Genomic DNA, 26,435 nt, shown 5'->3' with positions numbered 1-26,435 from the left:
TGTGTACTGAGCTACTGAATCAACCATCCAGGTCATGCGTGTAGAACTGGCGTAGACTGACTTGCATGTCATACACAAGGGCTCTATTGTTGTACTTCATCACTTTGTTTTCAGTGGCCGGGAATGTATTCATTAGATACCTACAGATGAAGGAAGTCTTCAGCAAACACAACACCGCCGACCCCTCGCACCGCCGTCTCAACATAGCCTGTCTTGTAGTCGGCTTCCTGTCAGCACTGGGGTTCAGTATGGTGGCCAACTTCCAGGTGAGTCTACCCCACCCCTCCCCGGCTGACTGACCCCTGGCTGACCCAGCCTCTTGTGTCCCCACAACTGACCACAGGGCTGCTGGCGAGCAGATATCTACTTACATATACACCTCTACAGACAACATCACCTGACTTCCATCTCACCACCAAATCTCAGAAGGAACAAAAGCTTCCCTAAAGAAATAAAGATGCTGGAAATGGGGTCAATGAAGCCCCAAATGGTTTCGTTTTGCTGTACGTTTTACCTATTTCCCGCATCCCGGGATACTGTTGGTGTGCCCGGCTGGCGGGCCGCCCCCAGCGTCGTGTGGGGTGAGGGTGAGAAGTCTGCCAGGTGTGTGTGTGAGGGGCCGCGTCTCTGTACGGTCTCTGGGGGTAACGTTACAGACAATTACAGCCAGACTGAGACAGGTGGATAAGTCTTGACTGCAATACAGCTTACTGGTAGTCACCCCTCTAATCTGTAGTAGGCTCTGGCAATGTGTAGGTCATTGTCTATTTCATAGATTACATCTCTAATACGGCAATCTGCCAACCTGCCTTGTTAAAAGAGAAAACTATTTTTGCGTGCGTGCAGGCGTGCGTGCCACGGTGACCGTTTATCGTTTCACGGTGACCGTATATCGTTTCAATCATTTTGTATGAAAATAAATACTAATAAAGATTTATTACATTTACAATCCATATATTAACACAATATCGAACGATAACTGTGTAAATTACTTTTCGGCATTAAACGCATTATTATAAGGTCTGTACCATGACTGTCAAAACGCGGTCGGAATTCCAAATCTGTGGCACAGTTCTGAAACCAGGCGACGTCGTAAATGGCATGTCTGGCACTTCAAGTGCTACTAAGAGGAACGCGTACGTGGCAACACGTGCAGAATATCTGACATTTCCGACCACACACAACCCAATATATCTGCCCTCATCCCAGTCATCGACATACTCCCCTCCACACACACACACACACACACACACACACACACACACACACACACACACACACACACCTACACACACACACACACACACACACACACACACATCGGTATATGGTCTCGGGCAGAGTTGAAGTCACTGCCAGTGTGCGCAGTAACGCGTTGCGGCTGTTGAAAGCAATGGGTGATTTGTTGAAATAGAATCCCTTTTCTCAAAGGAACTAACATGACTGAAACATAATCTAAAAATAGTGTACATAATTGTCAACATAGAACCAAGGTGGTTTGGTTGTTCGGCAGTCAAATAATAAACGAGTCACTCCCCAGTAGTCTCCCTTTTCATACTGCTGTACCTTTCTCAATGAGCCTAACCAGACATTTAACAACGCTAGTAACGACCTCCAACAACGCGACAAAATTCAAAACAATTTAATTTTGATTTTAAACATGAACCTGTGGGGTCAACCTTTAGAATTAATTTGTCCACTGCTTCAAAACACTTTGTCACAAGTATTTCTGCCTTGTGTACAGATCGCTCAGAAAAACACCACCAGGATTTCAGTAATTATCATGAACTCCGTGGCCTAATGCTGGGTGAGATGTATCCCGCCCCATAGGTGTGTTTTGTCACCTCGTTCATATTGAGGATATATGATCTCCGATCGAAAGTCAGTGTAGATATGGCACTGAAGGTTTGTCGTGATGTAATTTAATACGTTCTCATACATTTTCAATTAATTACACATGATATCATAAGCCATTACATTAGATTGGCCCCCTGTCTTCACCATGAGGCAGGCAGTGTTGCTGTAAAATGAGTGAGCCGCCTTGTCCTATCTTCCTATCAACACATTCTCTCTTTAGCTGTATAGAGAAGCAGGGATGTTGTACAGGAGTGTATATACACACGCGGACTTTATAGCCGACTGCAAGTGGAAATAGCCTAACATATCATTCATCAATGTTATCTAACTTGCCAGACACAGAACTGGAGACCGTCTGTCTTCCTTATCCATCGTGTTTATGTCTTATCCCATCTGTGCTGAATTCGTTAAGTCAAGATTAAATAACGTCTTCTTTTGGACAAACGTCGAAATGTATATATTTTCTTATTTCCTTACAACTACCGTCCATGTTTGGTGTTATAATCAAACAAAATATGTTTCGGTTAGCCTTGTGTTTAATTTGTTCCACATAACTTCGTTAAAGTCCCGAGGAACGTATGTTCCCGACGTTAATGTTCCAGCGTGTATTGTGCTGCGGTGGTTGAATGTATGTAGCCAACAATGACGGTGAACCGCGAGACTGGAATTCTTGATGAAATGTTGGCTTGGTTGAGTTTCCCACATTACAAAATGCCACTCACGTGTAGAAAGGCTCTAGAGGGAGGCGTGAAGTGGAAATATCTTCGTTTTAGGTTAGGGGGGCAGTTTTGGAATAGCAGTGTAGGCTCAAAGATTAGAAACTGCATGGTGGGTGTTGCTGGGTTTATGTCAATGCCATGAACCTGTCTACAATAAGATATCCGTGTGGAGGGGTTGGGGGGTGGGGGTGTATAAGGTGCGGTTTGGGGGCTGTAAAGAGGTGTGTTTGTGGTCGGGTTGGGGTGGTAGGTTCAGGGACGTAGACAATACAGCAAAGGGGGTGGCTTCAGTCCACGCACGCTGCAGTATGTCCCGCGCTGGTCACACTCACCCTGGGGACTTCAGGTTAGAACTGATCTCCAGCAATCTAAGCTGGTTTGGTGATGTTCATGTCACATACCCCACAGGCGTGGATCGTTGCTCATAATATCAGTCCTGGATTGTCTGGTCGTGATTCGATTATATTACTCCGTCGTCATATATCCTGAATATTGAGTGCGGCGTTAAACAAGACATCATTCCTATTATCATTCAACAGATCAACCCCACCCTGATTAACAAGCACACTATCTCCAACCACATAGACAACATGATTATCTATCCCCAAAGCCAACGGGGTGTGCTCACTTTGCAGGCATATATTATCATTCAACAGACTTAAAACCAAATTATCTCGCCCTGGAAATTTAACTCTTATCTATGATGTGTCAGTCCAAGTAATAGATTCTATAACGAATGTATGTTGCAGACCCAGGTGATGCGGCCGCTACACTACACAGGGGCAGGATTGGCATTTGTCTTCGGGATGTGTTACTGCTGGATGTCGTCGGCGCTCACGTGGAAACAACGCATGAACATGAACAACACTTACGTGGCCGTCCTCCAGCTCATCAACAGCGTCGTTCTTACTGTCTTCCTTGTTGTCTGTATCCTTGGCCAGCGTGTCTCTCACAGGCCCCCGTTCCTACATCTACAGACAGATAGGTGTCGTGGAGCACATTTAGTTTCTACATACAGATAGGTGTCGTGGAGCACGTGCAGTTCCTACATCTACATACAGATAGGTGTCGTGGAGCACATGTAGTTCCTACATCTACATACAGATAGGTGTCGTGGGGCACGTGTAGTTCCTACATCTACATACAGATAGGTGTCGTGGGGCACGTGCAGTTCCTACATCTACATACAGATAGGTGTCGTGGAGCACATATAGTTCCTACATCTACATACAGATAGGTGTCGTGGTGCACATTCAGTTCCTACATCTACATACAGATAGGTGTCGTGGAGCACATGTAGTTCCTACATCTACATACAGATAGGTGTCGTGGGGCACATTCAGTTCCTACATCTACATACAGATACATGTAAGTGTCGTGGGGCACATGTAGTTCCTACATCTATATACAGATAGGTGTCGTGGGGCACATTCAGTTCCTACATCTACATACATATAGGTGTCGTGGTGCACATTCAGTTCCTACATCTACATACAGATAGGTGTCGTGGAGCACATGTAGTTCCTACATCTACATACAGATAGGTGTCGTGGGGCACATCCAGTTCCTACATCTACATACATATAGGTGTCGTGGGGCACATTCATTTCCTACATCGACATACATATAGGTGTCGTGGGGCACATGCAGTTCCTACATCTACATACAGATAGGTGTCGTGGGGCACATTCAGTTCCTACATCTACATACAGACAGGTGTCGTGGGGCACATTCAGTTCCTACATCTACATACATATAGGTGTCGTGGGGCACATTCAGTTCCTACATCTACATACAGATAGGTGTCGTGGGGCACATGCAGTTCCTACATCTACATACAGATAGGTGTCGTGGGGCACATTCAGTTCCTACATCTACATACAGATAGACGTCGTGGGGCACATTCAGTTCCTACATCTGCATACAGATAAGTGTCGTGGGGCACATGCAGTTCCTACATCTTCATACAGATAGGTGTCGTGGGGCACATGCAGTTCCTACATCTACATACAGATAGGTGTCGTGGGGCACGTGCAGTTCCTACATCTACATACAGATAGATGTCGTGGGGCACATATAGTTCCTACATCTACATACAGATAGGTGTCGTGGGGCACGTGCAGTTCCTACATCAACATACATATAGGTGTCGTGGGGCACATGCAGTTCCTACATCTACATACAGATAGGTGTCTTCGGGCACATGCAGTTCCTACATCTACATACAGATAGGTGTCTTCGGGCACGTGCAGTTCCTACATCTACATACAGATAGGGGTCGTGGGGCACGTGCAGTTCCTACATCTACATTCAGATAGGTGTCGTGGGGCACATATAGTTCCTACATCTACATACAGATAGGTGTCGTGGGGCACATATAGTTCCTACATCTACATACAGATAGGTGTCGTGGGACACGTGCAGTTCCTACATCTACATACAGATAGATGTCGTGGGGCACATATAGTTCCTACATCTACAGACAGATAGGTGTCGTGGGGCACGTGCAGTTCCTACATCAATAAACAGATAGGTGTCGTGGGGCACATTCAGTTCCTACATCTACATACAGATAGGTGTCGTGGAGCACATGTAGTTCCTACATCTACATACAGATAGGTGTCGTGGGACACGTGCAGTTCCTACATCTACATACAGATAGATGTCGTGGGGCACATTCAGTTCCTACATCTACATACAGACAGGTGTCGTGGGGCACATTCAGTTCCTACATCTACATACATATAGATGTCGTGGGGCACTTTCAGTTCCTACATCTATATACATATAGGTGTCGTGGGGCACATTCAGTTCCTACATCTACATACATATAGGTGTCGTGGGGCACATTCAGTTCCTACATCTACATACAGATAGGTGTCGTGGGGCACATTCAGTTCCTACATCTACATACAGATAGGTGTCGTGGGGCACATTCAGTTCCTACATCTACATACAGATAGGTGTCGTGGAGCACATTCAGTTCCTACATCTACATACAGATAGGTGTCGTGGGGCACATTCAGTTCCTACATCTACATACAGATAGGTGTCGTGGGGCACATCCAGTTCCTACATCTACATACAGATAGGTGTCGTGGGGCACATTCAGTTCCTACATCTACATACATATAGGTGTCGTGGGGCACATTCAGTTCCTACATCTACATACAGATAGGTGTCGTGGGGCACATTCAGTTCCTACATCTACATACAGACAGGTGTCGTGGGGCACATTCATTTCCTACATCTACATACATATAGGTGTCGTGGGGCACATTCAGTTCCTACATCTACATACATATAGGTGTCGTGGGGCACATTCAGTTCCTACATCTACATACATATAGGTGTCGTGGGGCACATTCAGTTCCTACATCTACATACAGATAGGTGTCGTGGGGCACATTCAGTTCCTACATCTACATACATATAGGTGTCGTGGGGCACATGCAGTTCCTACATCTACATACAGATAGGTGTCGTGGGGCACATTCAGTTCCTACATCTACATACAGATAGGCGTCGTGGGGCACATTCAGTTCCTACATCTGCATACAGATAAGTGTCGTGGGGCACGTGCGGTTCCTACATCTACATACAGATAGGTGTCGTGGGGCACATGCAGTTCTTACATCTACATACAGATAGGTGTCGTGGGGCACATGCAGTTCCTACATCTACATACAGATAGGTGTCGTGGGGCACATGCAGTTCCTACATCTACATACAGATAGGTGTCGTGGGACACGTGAAGTTCCTACATCTACATACAGATAGATGTCGTGGGGCACATATAGTTCCTACATCTACATACAGATAGGTGTCGTGGGACACGTGCAGTTCCTACATCTACATACAGATAGATGTCGTGGGGCACATATAGTTCCTACATCTATAGACAGATAGGTGTCGTGGGGCACGTGCAGTTCCTACATCAATATACAGATAGGTGTCGTGGGGCACATTCAGTTCCTACATCTACATACAGATAGGTGTCGTGGAGCACATGTAGTTCCTACATCTACATACAGATAGGTGTCGTGGGACACGTGCAGTTCCTACATCTACATACAGATAGATGTCGTGGGGCACATTCAGTTCCTACATCTACATACAGATAGATGTCGTGGGACACATTTAGTTCCTACATCTACATACAGATAGGTGTTGTGGGGCACGTGCAGTTCCTACATCTACATACAGATAGATGTCGTGGGGCACATGCAGTTCTTACATCTACATACAGATAGGTGTCGTGGGGCACGTGCAGTTCCTACATCTACATACATATAGGTGTCTTCGGGCACGTGCGGTTCCTACATCTACATACAGATAGGTGTCGTGGGGCACGTGCAGTTCCTACATCTACATACAGATAGTTGTCGTGGGGCACATATGGTTCCTACATCTACATACAGATAGGTGTCGTGGGACACGTGCAGTTCCTACATCTACATACAGATAGATGTCGTGGGGCACATATAGTTCCTACATCTACATACAGATAGGTGTCGTGGGACACGTGCAGTTCCTACATCTACATACAGATAGATGTCGTGGGGCACATATAGTTCCTACATCTACAGACAGATAGGTGTCGTGGGGCACGTGCAGTTCCTACATCAATATACAGATAGGTGTCGTGGGGCACATTCAGTTCCTACATCTACATACAGATAGGTGTCGTGGAGCACATGTAGTTCCTACATCTACATACAGATAGGTGTCGTGGGACACGTGCAGTTCCTACATCTACATACAGATAGATGTCGTGGGGCACATTCAGTTCCTACATCTACATACAGATAGATGTCGTGGGACACATTTAGTTCCTACATCTACATACAGATAGGTGTTGTGGGGCACGTGCAGTTCCTACATCTACATACAGATAGATGTCGTGGGGCACATGCAGTTCTTACATCTACATACAGATAGGTGTCGTGGGGCACGTGCAGTTCCTACATCTACATACATATAGGTGTCGTGGGGCACGTGCAGTTCCTACATCTACATACAGATAGGTGTCGTGGGGCACATGCAGTTCCTACATCTACATACGGATAGGTGTCGTGGGGCACGTGCAGTTCCTACATCTACATACAGATAGGTGTCGTGGGGCACGTGCAGTTCCTACATCTACATACAGATAGATGTCGTGGGGCACATTTAGTTTTCTCAGTACAGGGCGTGAGTGTATTTATCGTAATGGTCTTATGAAACGGGCGTCCGAATTTTTGTATTTCCTAAATGAAATGTCATAAAATCAGTAACATACACACGTGACTGTAATACTCTCTGTAATTATATCACTTTGTGATCACTGCGGTGAAGTGTGCGTGATGTGTATATTGACATACCGTGTCGTTAATTACACACAGCAGCAGCAAGGAAGTCTGTAACACATCAACAATGTATATCGAGCGACATTATTATCACACTTGTTCCCCCTCGATTCGTATTGACCCATGTATCTTGCACAATTTGTATAAACGTCTTTTCCTCCTTAACATGAAAACAGTTGGCGTATCAAAAGCGATTTATAAATACAAAGAAACCCATGGAATGGGAACAAAATGGGTAAGTAAGAATTGTGTATATTATTAGTATACGAGGGATTTCTGAAATGTTGTGAGCCTAACCACGAAAGATGTGTAGATGTGTCGGATTTTCACCCCTTCCCAAACTTGAAGAAAGAACTTTTTGGCATGCATTATGTAAATGAGGATGACGTCATTTCTGCTTTGGAGAACTATTTACACCATCAGGAGGAGGTCTTCTACGCCAGTGGGATCCAGGCACTCCAGAATCGTTGGCAGAAGTGTGTTGATCCCGATGGGGATTATGTTGAAAAACCATTAGCAACCAACTCAGTTATCATAGTTAGGCTCAGTTCTGCTAGCGCTGTATACTCAGGGTCAGGGTTCAGTTATGTAGTGTTAGCTAAGAATGCTATGGCAGGCATGAGACACAATCCGTGAGTGGTGGACCAAACCCTGTATTGTTGTCTTTCTGTCTGCAGGACACGTTGAAGACCGTGTACCTGCTGTCCACTATCACGGAATGGTTGACGGCAACTTTCATCGTCACCTTCGTCCTCACCTACTACCCCGACTTCAAGAAGATCAGGTTCTACGGGCCGAGGGTGAAGTTTAATACAGATGTTTATCCAGTAAGTCACATTTTCTACTTTTCATAGAGCAGTATTATCACATATGTGAAACATTATAAACTGACCAGGTTGTGTATGACGTTAAGTATGCAAGTTGCCTCGCATTCCTTTCGTAACGAGATCTTATTTAAACAAGGAAAACGTTCAGACTAAGTGCATTCTTTCAAGAGCAGCAACTAGAATTGCTAGGCCGTGTTATCTCCACGTATTTTCCTCGTGTGTAGTTCTAGCAACAAGTCCCGTCTGGTCCATCTTCCAGAGGCAAGGGAATATTTAACTGACTAAAAGTCCAGTTTCCACCCTTGCCGGCTGGAATTGCTGCGGTCGATTGTAGCGTCATCAGTGGTTATTATGAGTTATCTGGACTTAACTTCCAGCAGGTGCATGTTGAATTGAAAGTCTAATTGCACCAGACAAGCCCGGGTTGTACCCAGGTCCCATAAACTTATCAAAGTTAAAACATATAGGCCGTTCTTCCGATAATGTCCGGATTTCTGTGACACGTTACAGGAACATGTTCACATAAGCTCTATGTGTGCACAGTGGTATACCCACTTGCCTCTTGAAAATGGACCAGTTCCTAAAATCGAGCCATGATTTGTTGTAGCGATCTACGGCCAGTAACGGGGACGCTCATGTCAACGCCGATGGCCTACTAGGGAATAATGAGGACAGAGTTTGAGGACCAACTCCTGGGACACGAGGAAAGTGTGTGAGGGGATACGAGGACAACATTCAATGGCCCCCACATGGACAGCACGAGAACAGACCATGCCCCTTATACCAGACCAAAGAGATGATATTATTTATTTTCGGTTGTCTCATACACAATGAATTTCAACCAACACACACCAGGAGCCGAAGCTAAGGCCAAAAACATAAAGTGTATGTTTTATAGCGATTAGATGGTATACTGGGAGACTGGAGCAAGTCTAGCTGATATATCAGGAGACTTTTGAGCAAGTGGGAACACACGGTTAGCGTTTTTGTGTTCGTATATTTGGGTTTCGTGTGTGAAGATGTGTGAATGTGAGAGAGGTAGACATGTGGGAGGTGCAAGTAATACCTGTATGTATATATGGCATGTGTAGATGTAGAGTGCGACACGAGGGTGATGTATATACTAGAGGTGTCAGGACATTCCCAGAACCATATATATGAAAATAGACGAGACACTAAGCGAACATTGCATATTGTAAATGTAACTTTCTATTTATTTAAAACCAAACCCCTTGTAACAACACTTGTCCTTAACAGAATGCTGAATAGAACAACATTAGGAACCGACCATGTGATATTCTTGAAGGGATGGAAGGGGGGGGAGTACTTCAAGATTTTTACTGTAGGCCTTTGGAAAAAAAAGAAATTGCCTGTGACATTGTTGCAAGGAAGTTTCTCTGAAAAGAAAATTTAGGCTCATAGTTCGAAATAAAGCAAATATCTGGTTTTGGTATTGTGTTAAACACAAACTCATCATACTGAGATCGCATGTTGATATGCACCAATATTCTTTGATAGCACGATACGTCCAACACGTCTAGTATACACATACACCTTTCACAACAGTGAGATGTGTAGTATGTTCTCCCATGTGTGACAATATGACGCGGTTGTGTGGGAGTTGTATGTTTGACAAATATGTAAATACAATAATGACATGACATCCTCTATATTTTCCTGAACAACAGACATTTCTGAACTGTCACACTTAAATCGCCACAGGAGGTGGTGGTGGTAGTTTAAATACGGATGTGTGTCTATGCGATCAGGTACACTTGACTCCAATCTTAGGTGTAAAGCAGCATCCAGAGGGTGCTTCCATGGCGAGTCTCCACATAACGCATTTAGACAGGGATTGGCACCTGGACAGTTTATATATCCACACTCCGTGTCACTGTAATTGTTTCATTAGCCGACTTGCTGAGAACCGTTGAATGGGGAGGGCCACATATTTAGATATACAAACCCATCAGAAACGTGATTGCACATTATTTTTATAATACATCATCACATATGTAAGTGGCAGCTGTTGTGACAGGTGAATCTCTGGGAGCAAAGGTCAAGGTGCTGCCAGGTACATGAGCATCAGATGCTATGTTTAAAGTGCCATAGTTGAATGATCATGTGTTTTGTTAAAGCGGACATATTGAATGAAGAAAAGGCTGGACAGACGTAGTTGTACAGAAAGAGTAGATATGGCTTGACTGAAATTAATTTTCACAGTTCAGTATGCTAAAGGTAAAAGTAAAATTCTGTGATCATATACGTTTAGTGATGTGGAAATTAATGTTATTTAATGATATGTAATGTGTGGCTGTGTTGATGTGTACGCTAGAAACCTCATGGCCAGACACACGCGTAGCTTCCTTCACTACCTCGACTTTGTTGTAGATCTCTAATAGGCAAGGACATATAAGCAATAAGTTCACCTACCTTATGTAAAGAACACGAATCTTATGTTAAGAACACAAATATGTTTGGCAGATTTAAATTTAACATTGTAAAAGCAATTCTTTAAAATGGCTCAGGTTCCATTTTCAGCTCAGTAAGAATATTAACACTTCAAAGAAGAAGAGGAGATTTTAGCTTCTTACAAATCTCACAGTTTGATCAATGAGAACGTGGTCGCAGCTACTTTGAACGCTCTGGGTGTTTGTTGTGAAGGCAATGCCTGGCAGCCTGCCTAATGTATACATCTGTCAACCCACGTGACGGGCAGCATTTACACTAGACGTATCAATACAACCAATACATTTAAAATAGATACTACTGAAGGGCTGTGGGGACACACTAGCTATTACATATACAACTGATACGGAGCTAACGTCAGTGGGATCTATGCAACTCCCCACCTCGGTGCTATATCTGGCCTCTACTAGAGGCCTGTCCGGTTTAGTTACACAAGATTTCATATTTTGTTTAATTATGTGAATCTTCGCTGAAATATTTGGTGATATTTTATAACTTGGTTTACGGATCCGCTTACCCAAATGTTGTTAAATGTGAAGCCGTTTCAATAAATTGATTTATCCCATTTTAGTGAGAATTATCCACCAGTGGATCGAAAGAGCGATTGACTTGAGACATAACGTTTCTTGAATTTCTAGTTTATCTTGTCACCCAACGTTTTACGTCTATTCTTTTTGTCGGCCAATTATGATCCGTAATCCAAGTAATGAATAAGGCATTAGATAGGTATGACTTCCTTGGTGATGTCAGTGCCTGTGTGTAAGACGGAAAATAATGCTGAGTAAGAATAAGCATACCTTACTGTGTACAGTAGTCTCATTGTACTGGCATCGTTTTATATGAGATTTTTTCTGATGTCTATATTGACGTTGTTTACCCTTTATATGTTTGAATATATTCAACATGTCAGTCTCGAAATAAACATTTAAACTTCACGTGTGTCCTGTGGTCTCCATAATGAAGTGACAGGTGTACGCACGTGTGTACTGAGCTGTCCATAATGACCCGTCAGGTGCACGCACGTGTTCTGTGGTCTCCAATATGAATGTCGGGTGCACGCGTAATTGAAACTTTTTATCAAATTATTCAAGATAAATTAGAAAGCAGAATTATTCATCCAAATACATTTATTTTGCAACCATAAATATTTACAAAATACGTTCACAACATGGCATATTACAATGCGATAGATACCTCAGCGTGAGATACCCCAAGCACACTGACAATGTTATGATTGACATAGAAGAGGTACTTCTGTCTGAATGGGGTTATCATAAGCACAATATACGTTCAACATTTCCATCAACCATGGGCCTCCTGCACATATTTATCCAGGGCTGTACTTTACAGCCACACACTCTCTTACGAAACACATACACATCACAGGGGATCACCAGAAATATAAAAGTCGTACTTCTTTATATATACGTCTCTATGACATGTGTCTGTTGTTTGCCACGCGTAGTCATACAGACTGGAAATGTCTTTAGCTTGCTCTTTGACTGTCTGTCTTGATCTTTTCAACTCCGCTTTGCGCACAAACAACCTACACCCACTGTCTAGGACTCTCTCTAATTCATCCTGTATCTTCCTCCGACCAAACAACACTCGGAACCAGTTCTCGGGAGACACGTTGCCATTCAATACCTTGAACATGACCACGTGCCGCTTTGCATGAGGCCTTGGTTGAACTGAAACTTCGACAAAGGTATGTTTGTTGCCGGACTTCTTGAAGAGATTCAAACAACATTTCTTGAGACCAAGACCATGTCTAACATCTTTCCACGTTCCGCTTGTAGTATGATCTCGAGATGGGACGATTGCAAGTTGCCATGGTGACCAACGATAGTCATTGTAAATGAAATTAGTTTGAGGGACTTTCTCTCTTCGAAGTCTTTTCTTTTCAGTCTTCTCACGCTTTCTTGGCTGTGATCTTTTTACTGTACACCTTTTATTGATCTTTTTTACTTTCTTTGTTTTAGTTTTTGGCACCCCAATCACCGGTACAGTTGTACTAGCTGATGGCATCTTCTGTAGTGGGAGCGGTGATATCGGGTCCGGAAGTGGCCACATGAGTGCCCCTGGTCCTCCGAGACTGCTGGCCTTGGAATCATCTCTTCTCAATGTTCCAAACAGACCCTCGAGGTCCTTGTTCATGGACTGCTTTCCCTTCACAGCTCGGATTTCAGCCTCGTAACCCTGTAATATAATTAAAACACATATATGAAATAATCAACTCTGTGATAAAGTATTTACCCTGAGCAACATGATATATTCGATGAACATTATTGTGCAGTTACATGCAATGTAGAGACAAACATTTCAAATTGATGAGAGCTTTAAACGACAGTAGAGAAGGGGGTATATGCAGACATACCTGAAGGAAGTCTTCACCTCTCTCCCTATAACAGATTGCCATGATAAATGTGCAGATGTTGGCGAAGTTCTCCAACTTCAGATACTGCCCGCCTCCCTGATCGGACAAGGCTTGGAAGAAGGTCTCGGACGTCTCGTCCCCACCCACTTGCACGCCGTACACTCGGACACCCTGCAAACACAACCAACCATCTTATAGGTCTAGCCACACCCAGCATATGACACTCGTAGAGCAATACGGGCACAATTACCAACACACTAATGTATTGCCCACTCACCATGTTCGATAATTCCTGAACCTCATCTCTCCAGTCCAGGTTGAGGGTGTTCAGTGGATAGTCTGGTTCGTGGGGATAAGCGTCTCCAATCATGATGAGGACCTTCTGGGAGTCCCCTTTCCATGACAACCCGCGGACAAGTCGCAGAACCAGTTCATAGCATTCTTCTACATCACCCCCACCAGTCCCTCCAACCTCGTTGACGAAGTTGCACAGTTCCATGACGTTGTCTGTGAAGTCCACGTGTTTCGTGACGTAGAACATCTCCTCGTCGCAATAATCTCCGTGTGCCACTACACTGATGTTTATCCCCGGGATGTCGGCCTGCAGGCGCTGTATCATGTCCTGCAGGCGACCCCGCACCTCGTCCAGTATAGCGGACATGGAGCCAGTTGTGTCAAAGGAAAACACGATCTGAGTTGGGCCCCCGGGTGGGTAAAACGCCATTGTGTCGTTACTGGAAATTGAAAAACATGGTTATACATGAGGCGAGGGGTGCCAACAATAACAAATTTAAACATCAAGTTGTAATTTAGAATCAGGTTTAGGTGTGATTATGTTTCTTTTCGTGAAAATAGGATTCGTTTTATAATATACTACTGTATACATATTATATGTGTATAATTTCAAATCGTTTCTTCTTGGTGATCGTTCAAAGGAGTGAGTGAATGGTCCTTACGTCTGTTCATAGAAATGTCACCCTCAATTGTCGTGTGTTCGATTCCCAGATTTGCCCTCATTATAAATGGTTTGTCAACACCGTAAACATGCTATTGGTTTTCGCTACAGTGGTAGGCGTCACTTTTCCTTCCGGGAACATGAAATACGGCGTTAAATCCCGCACACTCCCTCCCTTAGAACTGTAACACCGAAGGTGTACTAGTTGTGTAAGGGAGAAAGTCAATTTACCTTGTGTCGGTAAAACTATTTTGACTAAAGGTGGGCGTGTCGTATGTAGCCTTTGATAATCAGCGTCTGTTCACCGCAGTGGTAGCTGTCGTCTGCTACCTGACTCAGCATTGCTAACGCTTTATATAGGACCTCAGAGCTTCGCGGAAAGAAACAAGTCCGTTCGCGTTATCAACTCGATTATAAAGTTGGTGTAAACTTCACACTTCGCTGACTAACTCAAATGAAATGAAAGAGATGTATCTTCAATGCTGTGTGGAGCTCTAGTATAACTCCGTCTGGATCATCGAGTCCGATGAGTGCACAGTTTCTATTTATAGATCAACCATCGACGCGTTTGAACTTGAGCATTTATGAGAAGGACAATGCTGTGATATTTATAGCTTACATTATTATCATGGACAGAGATAATTAAAACTGATCGTAGCATCTGGCCCCTAGGTTTCGAAGCTTATGTGCACGCATGTGACACTTACAAACGTGTAGTTCGAAATATTGACACTATCCCTCATACATAATATGTGAGGAAGCAGACTTGTATAGATCGGGTTAGACGCAGGAACACTAACTAATAATAACAAACAATCTCGCAGACGAGGCCGAAGGCTGCAAGTTTGTTCCGTATAATTATTAGTTACATGGTCCTGTGGGTTAGACTGCTTCTTCAGCAACCCCTGCTTGCCGTAAAAGGCGACTATGCTTGTCGTAAAAGGCGACTATATAACGGGATCCTGTGGTCAGGCTTGCTGACTTGTTTGATGCATGTCATCGATCCCAATTGCGTTGATCGACGCTCGTGATGTCAATCACTGGACTGTCTGGTCTAGACACGATTATTTACAGACTGCCGTCATATAGGTGGAATATTGCTGAGTGCGGCGTTAAACATCAAGCAAGTAAGGGAGCATCCATTTGATTTCTTTTGTGGGGGTGGAAAGATTTTTTGAATGAATAGGTTGTTCAGAAATATGCCCAAAATGAATAGTTTGTTGGCAGTTGTGAAGTAAATTAATAGTTTATTTTTGTGAAAATGTTTTAAGTATTTGTACATATAAGTTAAATATTTTAGATGTTTTATTTTAGCTTTAAACTTTACATACAGTATCCTACAAACACTAAAAATCTTTAGTGTTATACAAGCCCCCAATACAATAAGCCTATCCCTGCACCCTGCATTTAACAATAGCCACCTTACTGGGTCAGGCCATTTTCTGACCCATGCGTATGCACTCTGCACAAGTTTCTTTTGTCTGTCTGCTTTAGTTTCTCTGGTCAGCTTACTATCTATTGTGTATTTACTATTTAGTTTTAAAGGTTTTTGTCCGGCATATCCTGTTGGCAGTCATACACATTTATTCGAGGAGGTCACTTTGATTTATATGTGATAGTTTTCCTTAATATTGTGTGCATTCATGGAACTCGGTATTTGTGTATTGAGGATTTCATTATCCAGGTTAGTTTATTTGGTCTGTGTATTTCAGATACTGTATATATGGTCTTGTACATATTGTATGAGATGTTAGATAAATGCATCAGTGTACAATTAAACCAAGCTGGCAGTTAAAGTAAAGTAGGTATTTCAACTATCAGTACAGTTAAGTAAGGATAAGAATTTATGGATGAACAATTTCTGTATTACAATTAAGAGCGGCGTTTCGGGGTAGGTTCTAACACTTGCTTGATAACGGCGTTAGAACCTACACCGAAACGTCGCTCTTAATTGTAATAAAGAAGTTGTTCATCCATAAATTATTATCCTTACTTAGTAGTAGTACTCCAACTTCTAAATGCCTATCAAAGAAGTTATCAGTACAGTTGGTTGTATGTGGAATTTATTTCATTTCAATCTAAAATGTATCGTATTGCATCTATACAGTATGTTATCTACTTAGATACTGCATTACCAGTATACACTTTACTAAACTAAACAAGAAAACATTGATGCAGAGCATCAAAGTTCCCCGCCATATGTGATGCCTCACAAATGTGATGCCTGTTACTGAAAGGCATGATGGAGCTTAATTATATTAACCACAAATAACACAACGCTGTTGTGGAAAAAAATATTATTTATTTTGAGTATTGGGCAATACAGTTGATACATTTGCATAGGGTAGGTCTATTTAAAAATAGTTTCTTGTTTAACGCCGCACTCAGCATTATTCCAGCCATATGACGAAGGTCTGTAAATAATCCAGTCTGGACCAGATCATCCAGTGATTGACACCAAGAGCATCGAACTACGCAATTGGAATATGAAGTTATGCATCTACCAAATCGGCGAGCCTGACTACCCAATCCTGTTCGTCGCCTCTTACGGCAAGCATAGGTTGCTGAAGACCTATTCTTACCTGGGTCTTTATTTAAAAAGTAGATCGAAGGAAATGGAAGCAATTTCTGGCACAAATGTAAACATGTGGAAATAGTATCAAAACTGCCAACAACATTGGCAGATGCACATACTCAAAAAATAGATCACATTCTTTTTACACTTAGCATTTGGTTATAATAATGTAAATGAAAATACCAAGGGCTCCATATGGCAAAAAAAGTCATACTAGATAAGGTCTTTTTGTCACAACCACAGATGCACATACTCAAAATATTATCACGTAGTTGGAGAACATTTCAATACCGGGACTAATCAATAACGGAGATTCCTCGTCTCTTGTTTTAAGTTTTTTGTTCAGTTTTTGTGTGTATTTCTTTCTTTCAAAGACTAGTAATTGTGATCATGATGAGTTGAGTTACTTGGTTTTTTCTATATACTGTTTTTTATCCAGTGTCAGTAACTGTTGTGGAATGTGGTTTACTTGTAACAATGACTGGTTTGAGTTCATATGATGATGATTGATTGGTTTGTCGTTTAACGCCGCACTCAGCAATATCCCAGCTATATGACGGCGGTCTGTAAATAATCGAGTCTGGACCAGACAATCCATGCAGTGCCTAATATCATGAGCATCGATCCACGCAATTGGGATCGACGCCTCTTACGACAAGCATAGTAGCCTGATATATATATACTGTTAAGATGTAACATGACAATTCATCCATACTACTAAACAGAAGTAAAACCGCTTGTCCATTCGGATCAATCTGACCAAGACCATTCCGCTGATGACAGTCAAATAATGCATACGAATCGAAATCCGTAAAAATTGCAATGGAGACATCATTAAAAGTTACCAAAAGTGACGGGGATATCAATATTGCTTTTTGAAATGATTCTATGAAATTTGTTTTCCCTGCTTCAATATTTGGAGCACCTGTGACGGAGCCATAAAACTGATCTGTTATGTAGACAATATCGCTTGAGGCAGTGGCTGCTGGGGACTGATTATGACCTAAATACTCCTCATAGCCTTCGGTGTTAACTTTGTGGCTGTAGAGAGCTGTGCCTTCATCCAACAGATTATCGAGGTCAGTGGAACACGGTACAGACGCAAATAGATTTGAGCTATGGGACACAAAATATATGAATGACCAGAGCTACGGCTGTACATTGAATTCCATTAAACGGTTGAAAAATACTGCAGCCTTGATGCAAATTCGCTGACACAGTACTCCGATTTTGCTTTGATCATGACTTTGCTACCAAACGTTTCACATGTGGTTATGTGCGGTGCACTGATTAAAAAACACACATGGGGGACTGGGTTAATTCAAAATACGGAATATAACTATTCCAAATATTTCCAGTGAACATGAGCATCCAAACAATCAAAAGTGTGGTATGTAGAATATGGAATTCAGCCATATTACATTGAAATTGAGATGTCGTCGTTGTTCATGAATAAGCATATTCAGAACATAATTTTTATTATGCTGTTATTTACGATCTCCGGAGCACAGTTCTTCTTTTGTATACACCGTGAAAATCAGAAAATTAGTCCTTGAGGAAAAAAGGACATCGGATTACACATGAATGGTTTAATAATGTCAGCTAATGACCAGAAACGGTCAGATGCATCAATTAACTACATAAAGACGATTTTGAAGTATCTCTTATTGCTGGAAAAGAATAGCATCAACATTCGACGCACATGATTTGTATGTTTTGTTTCCGTAAATGCGTGGCTTGAAATTTCAAATAAACCAACATGTCGACATACATGCCACAAATTTAACGTTTCCCGTATACTTCCCCGCCTTAAGGGCGGGGAAGAATTATTATTTAAACATTTTCTAAAACCTATAACTGTCTGAATGCGGTATGGAATAAGAACGTATGTATGGGACATGTTGTTTTTATATCTTATTTTATATGGCCATTATTAGTATTGTCAAGGTTTTATTTCAACTTGTTATAGAATGATGTGACCTTCACCAACCTTGAACGTGACTGCGTGCCCAAGTGTTAAGCTCACACGGTGGTAAGTGGGGAACATAATTATATATATGGTTCAAAGTAATAACTAGTATCTCGCTATCCTTCTAAATTAATGTTTTGTGTGAATGTCATGTATTCACATAGTATTTACAAATGGCAATTTTATATAGTAATTCAGAAATAGTTAACAACCTGCTATTTATATTTAAGGATTTGGTTTGGTTTGGTTTGGTTTCTTGTTTAACGCCGCACTCAGCAATATTCCAGCTATATGACGGCGGTCTGTAAATAATCGAGTCTGGACCAGACAATCCAGTGATTAATAGCATGAGCATCGATCCACGCAATTGGGATCGATGACATGCATCACCCAAGTCAGCGAGCCTGACCACCCGATCCCGTTAGTCGCCTTTTACGACAAGCATAGTCACCTTTTACGGCAAGCATGGGTTGCTTGAAGACCCATTCTACCCCGGAATCGTCACGGGTCTTTAAGGATTTATTCATGCTAGTGCTAACTTATAAGATGAAGTCATGTAATTGTGTTTAATCTCCAGGCAATATTATGTTCTTCTACAAATATACTTATGATGTTTGTTTTATATTTTCAGGGTTTCCTATGATTATTATTATCTGCACTCTGAATAAAGATGGCTGTCATGTGAACTGACAAGTAGCGTCGTGTTGTGTGTGCCCCACCAACATCCACCCAATAACCGCTACCAAACACACACGCACACACACACACACACACGCACACACACGCACGCACACACACACACGCGCACACACACACGCACACACACACACACACACACACTACAAATCAAATTGATGCTCCCTAAGAAGAAAAAGCAGGGAAAATGGGTTCAGAAGATCGTCGGGTACATTCTTTCAACTGGTATTTGAAAACAAACCACACGCCAAAGATACAACACGTCCCGCTGTGAAACCTCGGTGTACCGGAATCCCATGGACATGGGTTCGAATCCCAGATTCTTTGTTTGTCAGCACCATACCCGTGCTCATGGGTTTCGCCAACTTGGCAAACGTCGAGACCTGCATCACTTCAGGGTTCCCTCCCACATCAAGCCGACACACCTTGACATTATATACCCGTCAAAGACTCAACTCACTCATACCCACTCTCGTGGTAATTGCACGAAATCATTTGGAACGTAGCTAATGTGGAAATGTAGAAGTAGACACAAATTACGTTTTCAAAGTAGGGTTTTATTGCATCATTTCACTAGTACATGTTTACTACAAGCTGAAGAGATCCTCTTTCTCTCGGCGATACATCTCCAGATGGAGGAGGGCTACCTATTTTCTACCTGTGGACAGACGGAACATTACACTCATATACGTTATGAATTACTTTAACTGTGATAAACAAATGATTAAATAGCACGTGTACAGCCACTTACAAATGATATTATTCACGAAAACATGACAGTCCTATTTGTTCAATAGGGGACTGGTCGTTTATTGTGTGTGTGTGTGCGTGCGTGCGTGCGTGCGTGCGTGCGCGTGTTTGTGTGTGTGGATAACATGTGACAAAATTGGGGGTGGGGGATGTGATGCCAGCAAAATATGATATGATCGAGTACCTGTTGATAAAGACCTGTTGATATCGTTGGGGAGCAGCTCCAGTGTCGTCCCTAGAGCCACATTTCGCTGTAGAGAGTTGCGTCCCTTGGGGACGCCAGAAACCCGTGTTCGAGGGTGGCCTTTGTATGTCTGTGACAGTTGCTCACCTTTTAGCGAACACCTGGTATCATCACAGGGCTTTATTTATCTATATAAAACATGCATGAGAGCAACGAAATGTGTAACCTAATATTTATTTCTACATGCAGCAAGTGCATGTAAAAGAAATTCAAATTTGTGTCTGACTAACCTTTCCTTTCAACACAACATCGATCTTTGAACACTTAATACTTTATTTATCAAACAATATCCCTAATCCCTGGGTTGTGTGTAATTTGTCATGCTTTCTTGACACCATCAAGCTTTGGGAACTTCAAGATTATGTGTTCATATTATGTTTTACAGTAATACGCCATTAACGTATGTAAAAGAATGACACAGTCATCAGATATCTGAGATTATTTTTTTAGGCTATTCTATGCATCTGTGTTTCAACTTTGATAATTGAATGGGACCAGAGTGCTACCTGGTTTTGTCTGGTGCAACTAGATTTTTATATCAACATGCACCTGGTGCAAGTAACTCGACCGTGTCATAACTATTTTATTTTGATTCATAAACACATGCTCATGGTACAGTCGGATTCGTGCAATCGATTCTGCTTTTAGTCGAGATTTCTTGTGTCTATGGAAAGGGCTTTGTTGCTTTTATTTATATTCGAATTACAGTTCTCCCCGATTCTGTTTCTAGGTTAATTAGCATCATACCGTGCTCGTTGGTTTCACCAAAGTTGTAAACATCTGAGGCCTGCATCACTTTAGGCCTTCCTCCCACATTAAGTGACACGGATATAGCTGGAATACTGTTCAAAGCGGCGTTAAACCCAACTCACTCACTCACTCACAAGGGGTTCGTGGATAGGTGAGCGTATCCTGTCCCACCAGTGGCATCCATCATAAACACATGCAAGGGCAAGTCAATTACTCACTTGAAAAAAACCCGGGAACATATGGTACAAGTCAAAATAGGCCCTTACGCCTGGGGCTGCTGGAATAATGCTCCACATGAAGGGAAAGTTGATTATTGGAAAGTTGAAATTATTCCTTTTATCATACAGTATTGAGAGTTTTCTGTCACTCTGAATCTTTATGCACAGATCTAAATGTGAAACCGTTTGGTCTCTTTTATTGCTGGGTATATTCAGCTGGAAGTTCATAATTGAACGATATCAGATCATCGATATACCTGCAGTTTAAGTATAACTTCATATGCTCAAAGAAACAGATCAGCAAGAAGGGGAGCTCAGTTAGTGACCATGTGGATGCCTAATTCTTGCCTAAATGTCTACTTCCCAAATTCCACATAGATGTTAGTAATAAACTAGTCAAGCATTTCACAGAGTTTCTCAGTAAACTTCACACGACATATGCTTTCATATTTTAACAAACTGTCCTGAGTGAACCTCTGAATACAGAGATGCAACGATATCTACGATCACATCGTTTTGTTGCAAACAGCAGCGTGAAACCAAATTCACTCACTCGGTTATGGAATAAAGGAGGTCGTTCCCTATGGATGGTCTCTAAATCATGCTTGCCGTTTGAATTTCTGAACGATCTTAATCATATCCCTGCAATATTCAACAGTACGACATGGCACCAGAGGACTGAATTGGAGTCATATCACTCAAACCTGATATTGTGAGGGAATTGAGAACGGGTGGCAGGGGCTGTTGGCACAAATTGATGTTAATGTCTATAAAATTATTGTAAGACAATGTTACAGGATAAAAGCTTCCTTTGTGCAAGTGGATCCTGTTCTGTATCAAATGTGTGGAGCTGTCACAAATGAGTAAGAACAGAGACCACATATCGGTGTATGGACTCTGGTAAGAATCAAAATATCCATCTATGTGATGAGGAAAATAATCCGTATATGGTTATATAATGCTCATAGATGCGTTGCTTGAAAAAAAAGAAGACAAAAAGAAAGATAAAACATTAGTTTTTAATAGTTAATACTGAGTGGGAAACGATTATTCAAGTAAAACCAAAAGTTATAAGCTTGTCCGAAAGTGCCAAAATGTGTTACAGAATTGGTGTTGAATAAGGTCCGAAAAGTTTGAAAATGCCAGAAAGGTATAAAAGGCGGAGTCAAAATCACTAGTTATTTTGTATTTAAAAAATATGTCTTAAGATCCAAGGTATTTATTATATGGGACACAACATCCAAGAAGTTGCAAGATGTCACTCTAAGCCTCCATCTTGACACGGAACACTCTCCTCAAGAATCCAGACACACGTGACAGGAAGACTCTAACTGGGGACTGGGTCGGGGTGTCGTCATCATCAAGGTTGATATCGACGAAGTGAGGGGCATCAGGGAGGACGGAGGGAAAGATTGGTGCAGGAACAGAGGTGGGAGGGAGGGGCAGTTCTGACAGGGGTTCAAGGATGGTCATGTATCTCCCAGTAGGACGCTGGCAGGGAGAGAGAGGACATGTTGAGACAGAAGATAGGAAAGTCGGGAAAGAAGACTGTATTTGTTATTAAAGAGGTTGGATAATCTTATTAATTTATTAGTTGAAAAAAGTTCGAAAAGGGTTAATCGTAGAGAGATGCAGTTACACATTATCACAGTTTTATATTTTCTCTAGAATATCATTGATTCCCTATGACACCCACTTGTCCAGGAGGGGCCCAGATGTCAAAGCTCAAGGGGAACCTGATCACGAGGTCAATAGCTGTCGGGAAAGAAGGAATGAGTGTGTTAAATGAGGCTACACGAGACAGGTTACAGTGGGCAGTATAACAGTATACAAACGTTTACACTGACTCTGTTGATCCATTGTCACCCTGCACATTTAAAAGTAAAGGTCGATGTTCAGGTCATCGACTCAAATCTTAACATCGTCGAAATAAAAATGGCCATACTCACGACGAATTAATAAAAGTGATAACTTGAAGCGGGATATACAGGGTTTTGTAGATAAAGATACAGGTACCAATAAAGATGGTAAATGACAGGTACTATTATCATTATAGATGCTATAGAATTATTAGATAAAAGACATCGTCGTATATGAAGGAATTGTTCACAGAAGGTTGTGCTAACAATGAAAACAAAGTGTATTATTGTAGATTGGGAATCACGTTCTAGCATGTAGACATAAAGCAGTACTGCTACATATATCCATTTTATTCAACGGTAAGAACCAATTAATGTTTGTTAGATATATAGACATGAAGCAAACACAATTATACATAGCTTTTGTACTCATTGTCGGTGAGGCGGGAGAATATGTGTCACTCACCCGAATCAATGTTCTCAATGACACATGATACAGACCTGTAGACATAACTGATTCCCTCCGTGAGTACAAGTGATCAGTGTGTGGTCTACATTCACAGAATAGGACCTGGGCCCGCTTGCACAAAGCGATCTTAGCGCTAAGATGATCGTAACTCCCATACTTTAACATAGGCTTACAATAGTCGTAGCAATAAGATCGCTTTGTGCAAGTGGACCCAGGTGACACACGTTAACAGTACTGACTTTGTTTTAGATATCCATTGATTGTTCGAATGCCACAGTCAGACTGTTTAGCGACTCAACCTAGTAGGACATTCGTAAAAAAACACCACGACAGTTATCTTAAAAGTGGCGGCTGCCTGCCTGGCTCCCCATGTTCTACCACTTTAAACCATTGAAATTCACGCCAGTCCACAAACCCGAGATTTCTAAATTGTGCCGAAGAAAATTAAAAATGCAATGACGGTAGCCCTACGGAAGCCCTCATTGACCAGTTACATTTTAGCATTTGAGGGCTATAATTCAGACCCAGTCGTCAATGCTTCGAGTTTGCTGCAAACTGAACTGAATACAACTGACAGAAAATGAAATGTAAACACAGTAAAAGCAGGGCTAGCTAAAATTTCACTTAGTCTGATAGTCATCTAGAGTGGTCTTTAAAAACACGAATTTCTACGGCTGCTTTTGTTGGAAATGTTTCTTGTCTTTTCATATCTATACAGAGAATCCAAAATTTTGGTCTGAGGATAATCCAAGGGTCACTGGACCTACCTACATATGCATTGTGGCTAACCTAATGCTGGAACTTTTCGAACTGAGAAGGGAAGATTCAGCCATAGATCTAGATCATCAGCTTTGACTAATGAGATATTTGACAGGTGACATGTATTTTGAAATTGGAAACATACATGCATTTCTATATAATATAGACTAACGCTAAAGGATGAACGTGTTGTTTCTGTGGTTAAAGACTGGAGAGTTTGAAAGTACCCAAGTAACGTGGAAAGGACAATGGTCAAATCATTTCAATTTCTCAGATTTAATCAAGAAAATAAGTAATAACAGAAAGAAAAAAACTAACATGATTAACTTAGAAATAAAACCATACCTTGGGCGTATCCATTCATGGCGTTTTAAGCGAAGATGAGCAAACTACAAGGCAACCAGTCGCAGAATAGTGGCAGTATAACAGCAGTATGAGATTCACACAATATGGCGATATCGGTATTGAATCTGTCGTCATGACGACGTCATAAGTCTCGCGAGACTGTCATAGCGTCACGTGACATTTACAACTTTGTACGCTATTTTAGTTAGGTAGACAGTAACCCAGGTAGAATGATGTCTGTCGCTCGTAAAAATATTGTGAAGTGTGCGTGCAAATTCAGGAATTGTCTTGCAAGAAAACAAAATGTCTCCCTTGTATCATTGTGGCCGTAGTATAGAAATACTGGGTTGCAACGGGTCTCATAGATATACTTGTTATTTTTCATAGAACACCTTTCTAGTTCAGCCAAAACATAAAAAAAACACCTCACATTGACAATGCTCGTTTTCCCATCCAAACATCCATAGTCCACAATATTATAACTACTTCAGGCGTCTAGAGAATGATACACTGGATAATCGAGTATGGCCAATATGCTACATATACATCGACATGTATATTGATTCCCGTCTTGACTAAGGGAAGAGTGTGCACATGCATCATCGGATCATAAGTTTTCGGACGTCATACGATTTCGGACGGCCATGTTTATCACAATAACTCACGGGAGTGTAGCATCACACAGACATTGTAAATACTCAGATGATGGCTTGGTTTTTTTTAGAGAAAGTTGTCTTTTAAAAGTGAAGATGTTTTGCTGCTGTTCATGTGATTAGAGAGAAAACTGCGAATGTTTCTTAAAAGGTAAATGTACACTCAAAAATCACTTTCTCATATATATGAAACAAAACGCAATTTCAGAATTAGTTAATATCAATGAAAATATACTCAATTTTCTCACAATGAAAGTTGGAAATTAGGCTCACAATAAGTGTGAAAATGTTATGCAGTTATGAAGCTTTCGTTTTCCGAGCTAAATGCAGGCCTATAATAATGGCTGATCGAGTTACCCGAAATCCATAACACGGGATATGGTATGTAAACACGGAATGCATTAATAAAATACATTTGAGTTATAATTCATACAATAATTTCATTGCGTAGATCTACATATATGATCCGTGTAGGGAATACGCACGTACGTAAGCAAGCACGCAAGCACGCACGCACGCACGCACGCACACAATGAGGTGTCATTATTATTGTCAGTTATATATATTGAAATTACCATTATTATATGTTCAAATAT

General features: G+C 41.7%; 2 protein-coding genes across 8 annotated transcripts in view; one reads left to right on the top strand and one right to left on the bottom strand.

Annotated features, from left to right (window-relative positions):
- The window catches only part of LOC124142941 (DNA damage-regulated autophagy modulator protein 1-like), a 76,473-nt gene extending 64,318 nt beyond the window's left edge, over positions 1-12,155 (top strand). For all 5 annotated transcript variants that reach the window (XM_046511705.2, XM_046511700.2, XM_046511701.2 and 2 more), the window contains exons 5-9: positions 115-266; positions 3,326-3,503; positions 8,101-8,159; positions 8,602-8,751; positions 9,359-12,155. In XM_046511705.2, coding sequence (XP_046367661.1) covers positions 115-266; positions 3,326-3,503; positions 8,101-8,159; positions 8,602-8,751; positions 9,359-9,433 — 614 coding nt within the window. In that variant the 3' untranslated portion in view covers positions 9,434-12,155. The remainder of the gene's footprint in view (positions 1-114; positions 267-3,325; positions 3,504-8,100; positions 8,160-8,601; positions 8,752-9,358) is intronic.
- A 174-nt stretch (positions 12,156-12,329) lies between these two features.
- LOC124142939 lies at positions 12,330-25,308 on the bottom strand. 3 transcript variants are annotated; one of them, XM_048385597.1, is made up of 4 exons: positions 25,187-25,308; positions 13,875-14,331; positions 13,598-13,768; positions 12,330-13,419 (listed from the first exon to the last, which is right to left on the bottom strand). In XM_048385597.1, exons 2-4 carry the CDS (start codon positions 14,319-14,321, stop codon positions 12,601-12,603), a joined length of 1,437 nt encoding a protein of 478 aa, XP_048241554.1. In that variant the 5' UTR covers positions 14,322-14,331; positions 25,187-25,308; the 3' UTR covers positions 12,330-12,600. The 3 variants fall into 3 exon arrangements, with proteins under 3 accessions (XP_048241554.1, XP_046367654.2, XP_048241556.1); XM_046511698.2 differs by lacking the exon at positions 25,187-25,308 and adding an exon at positions 14,784-14,935; XM_048385599.1 differs by lacking the exon at positions 25,187-25,308 and adding an exon at positions 14,554-14,752.
- Positions 25,309-26,435: the final 1,127 nt, after the last annotated feature.

The sequence above is a fragment of the Haliotis rufescens genome, unplaced genomic scaffold, assembly GCF_023055435.1.
Source record: "Haliotis rufescens isolate VD_foot unplaced genomic scaffold, xgHalRufe1.0.p SCAF_6, whole genome shotgun sequence".
In the NCBI taxonomy this organism is placed as follows: Eukaryota; Metazoa; Mollusca; class Gastropoda; order Lepetellida; family Haliotidae; genus Haliotis; species Haliotis rufescens.
Note: the sequence above shows the minus strand (reverse complement) of the source record. Positions and strands in the feature narration are given on the sequence as shown.

What these genes read in the sequence shown, in the direction of transcription:
- LOC124142939 (XM_048385597.1), bottom strand. Translation starts at nt 14,321, where the DNA reads ATGGCGTTTTACCCACCCGGGGGCCCAACTCAGATCGTGTTTTCCTTT. An exon ending in TTCAGGAATTATCGAACATG is followed by an intron (nt 13,769 to 13,874) that starts GTGAGTGGGCAA and finishes TTGTGTTTGCAG; the next exon opens with GGTGTCCGAGTGTACGGCGT. An exon ending in GAGGTGAAGACTTCCTTCAG is followed by an intron (nt 13,420 to 13,597) that starts GTATGTCTGCAT and finishes ATTATATTACAG; the next exon opens with GGTTACGAGGCTGAAATCCG.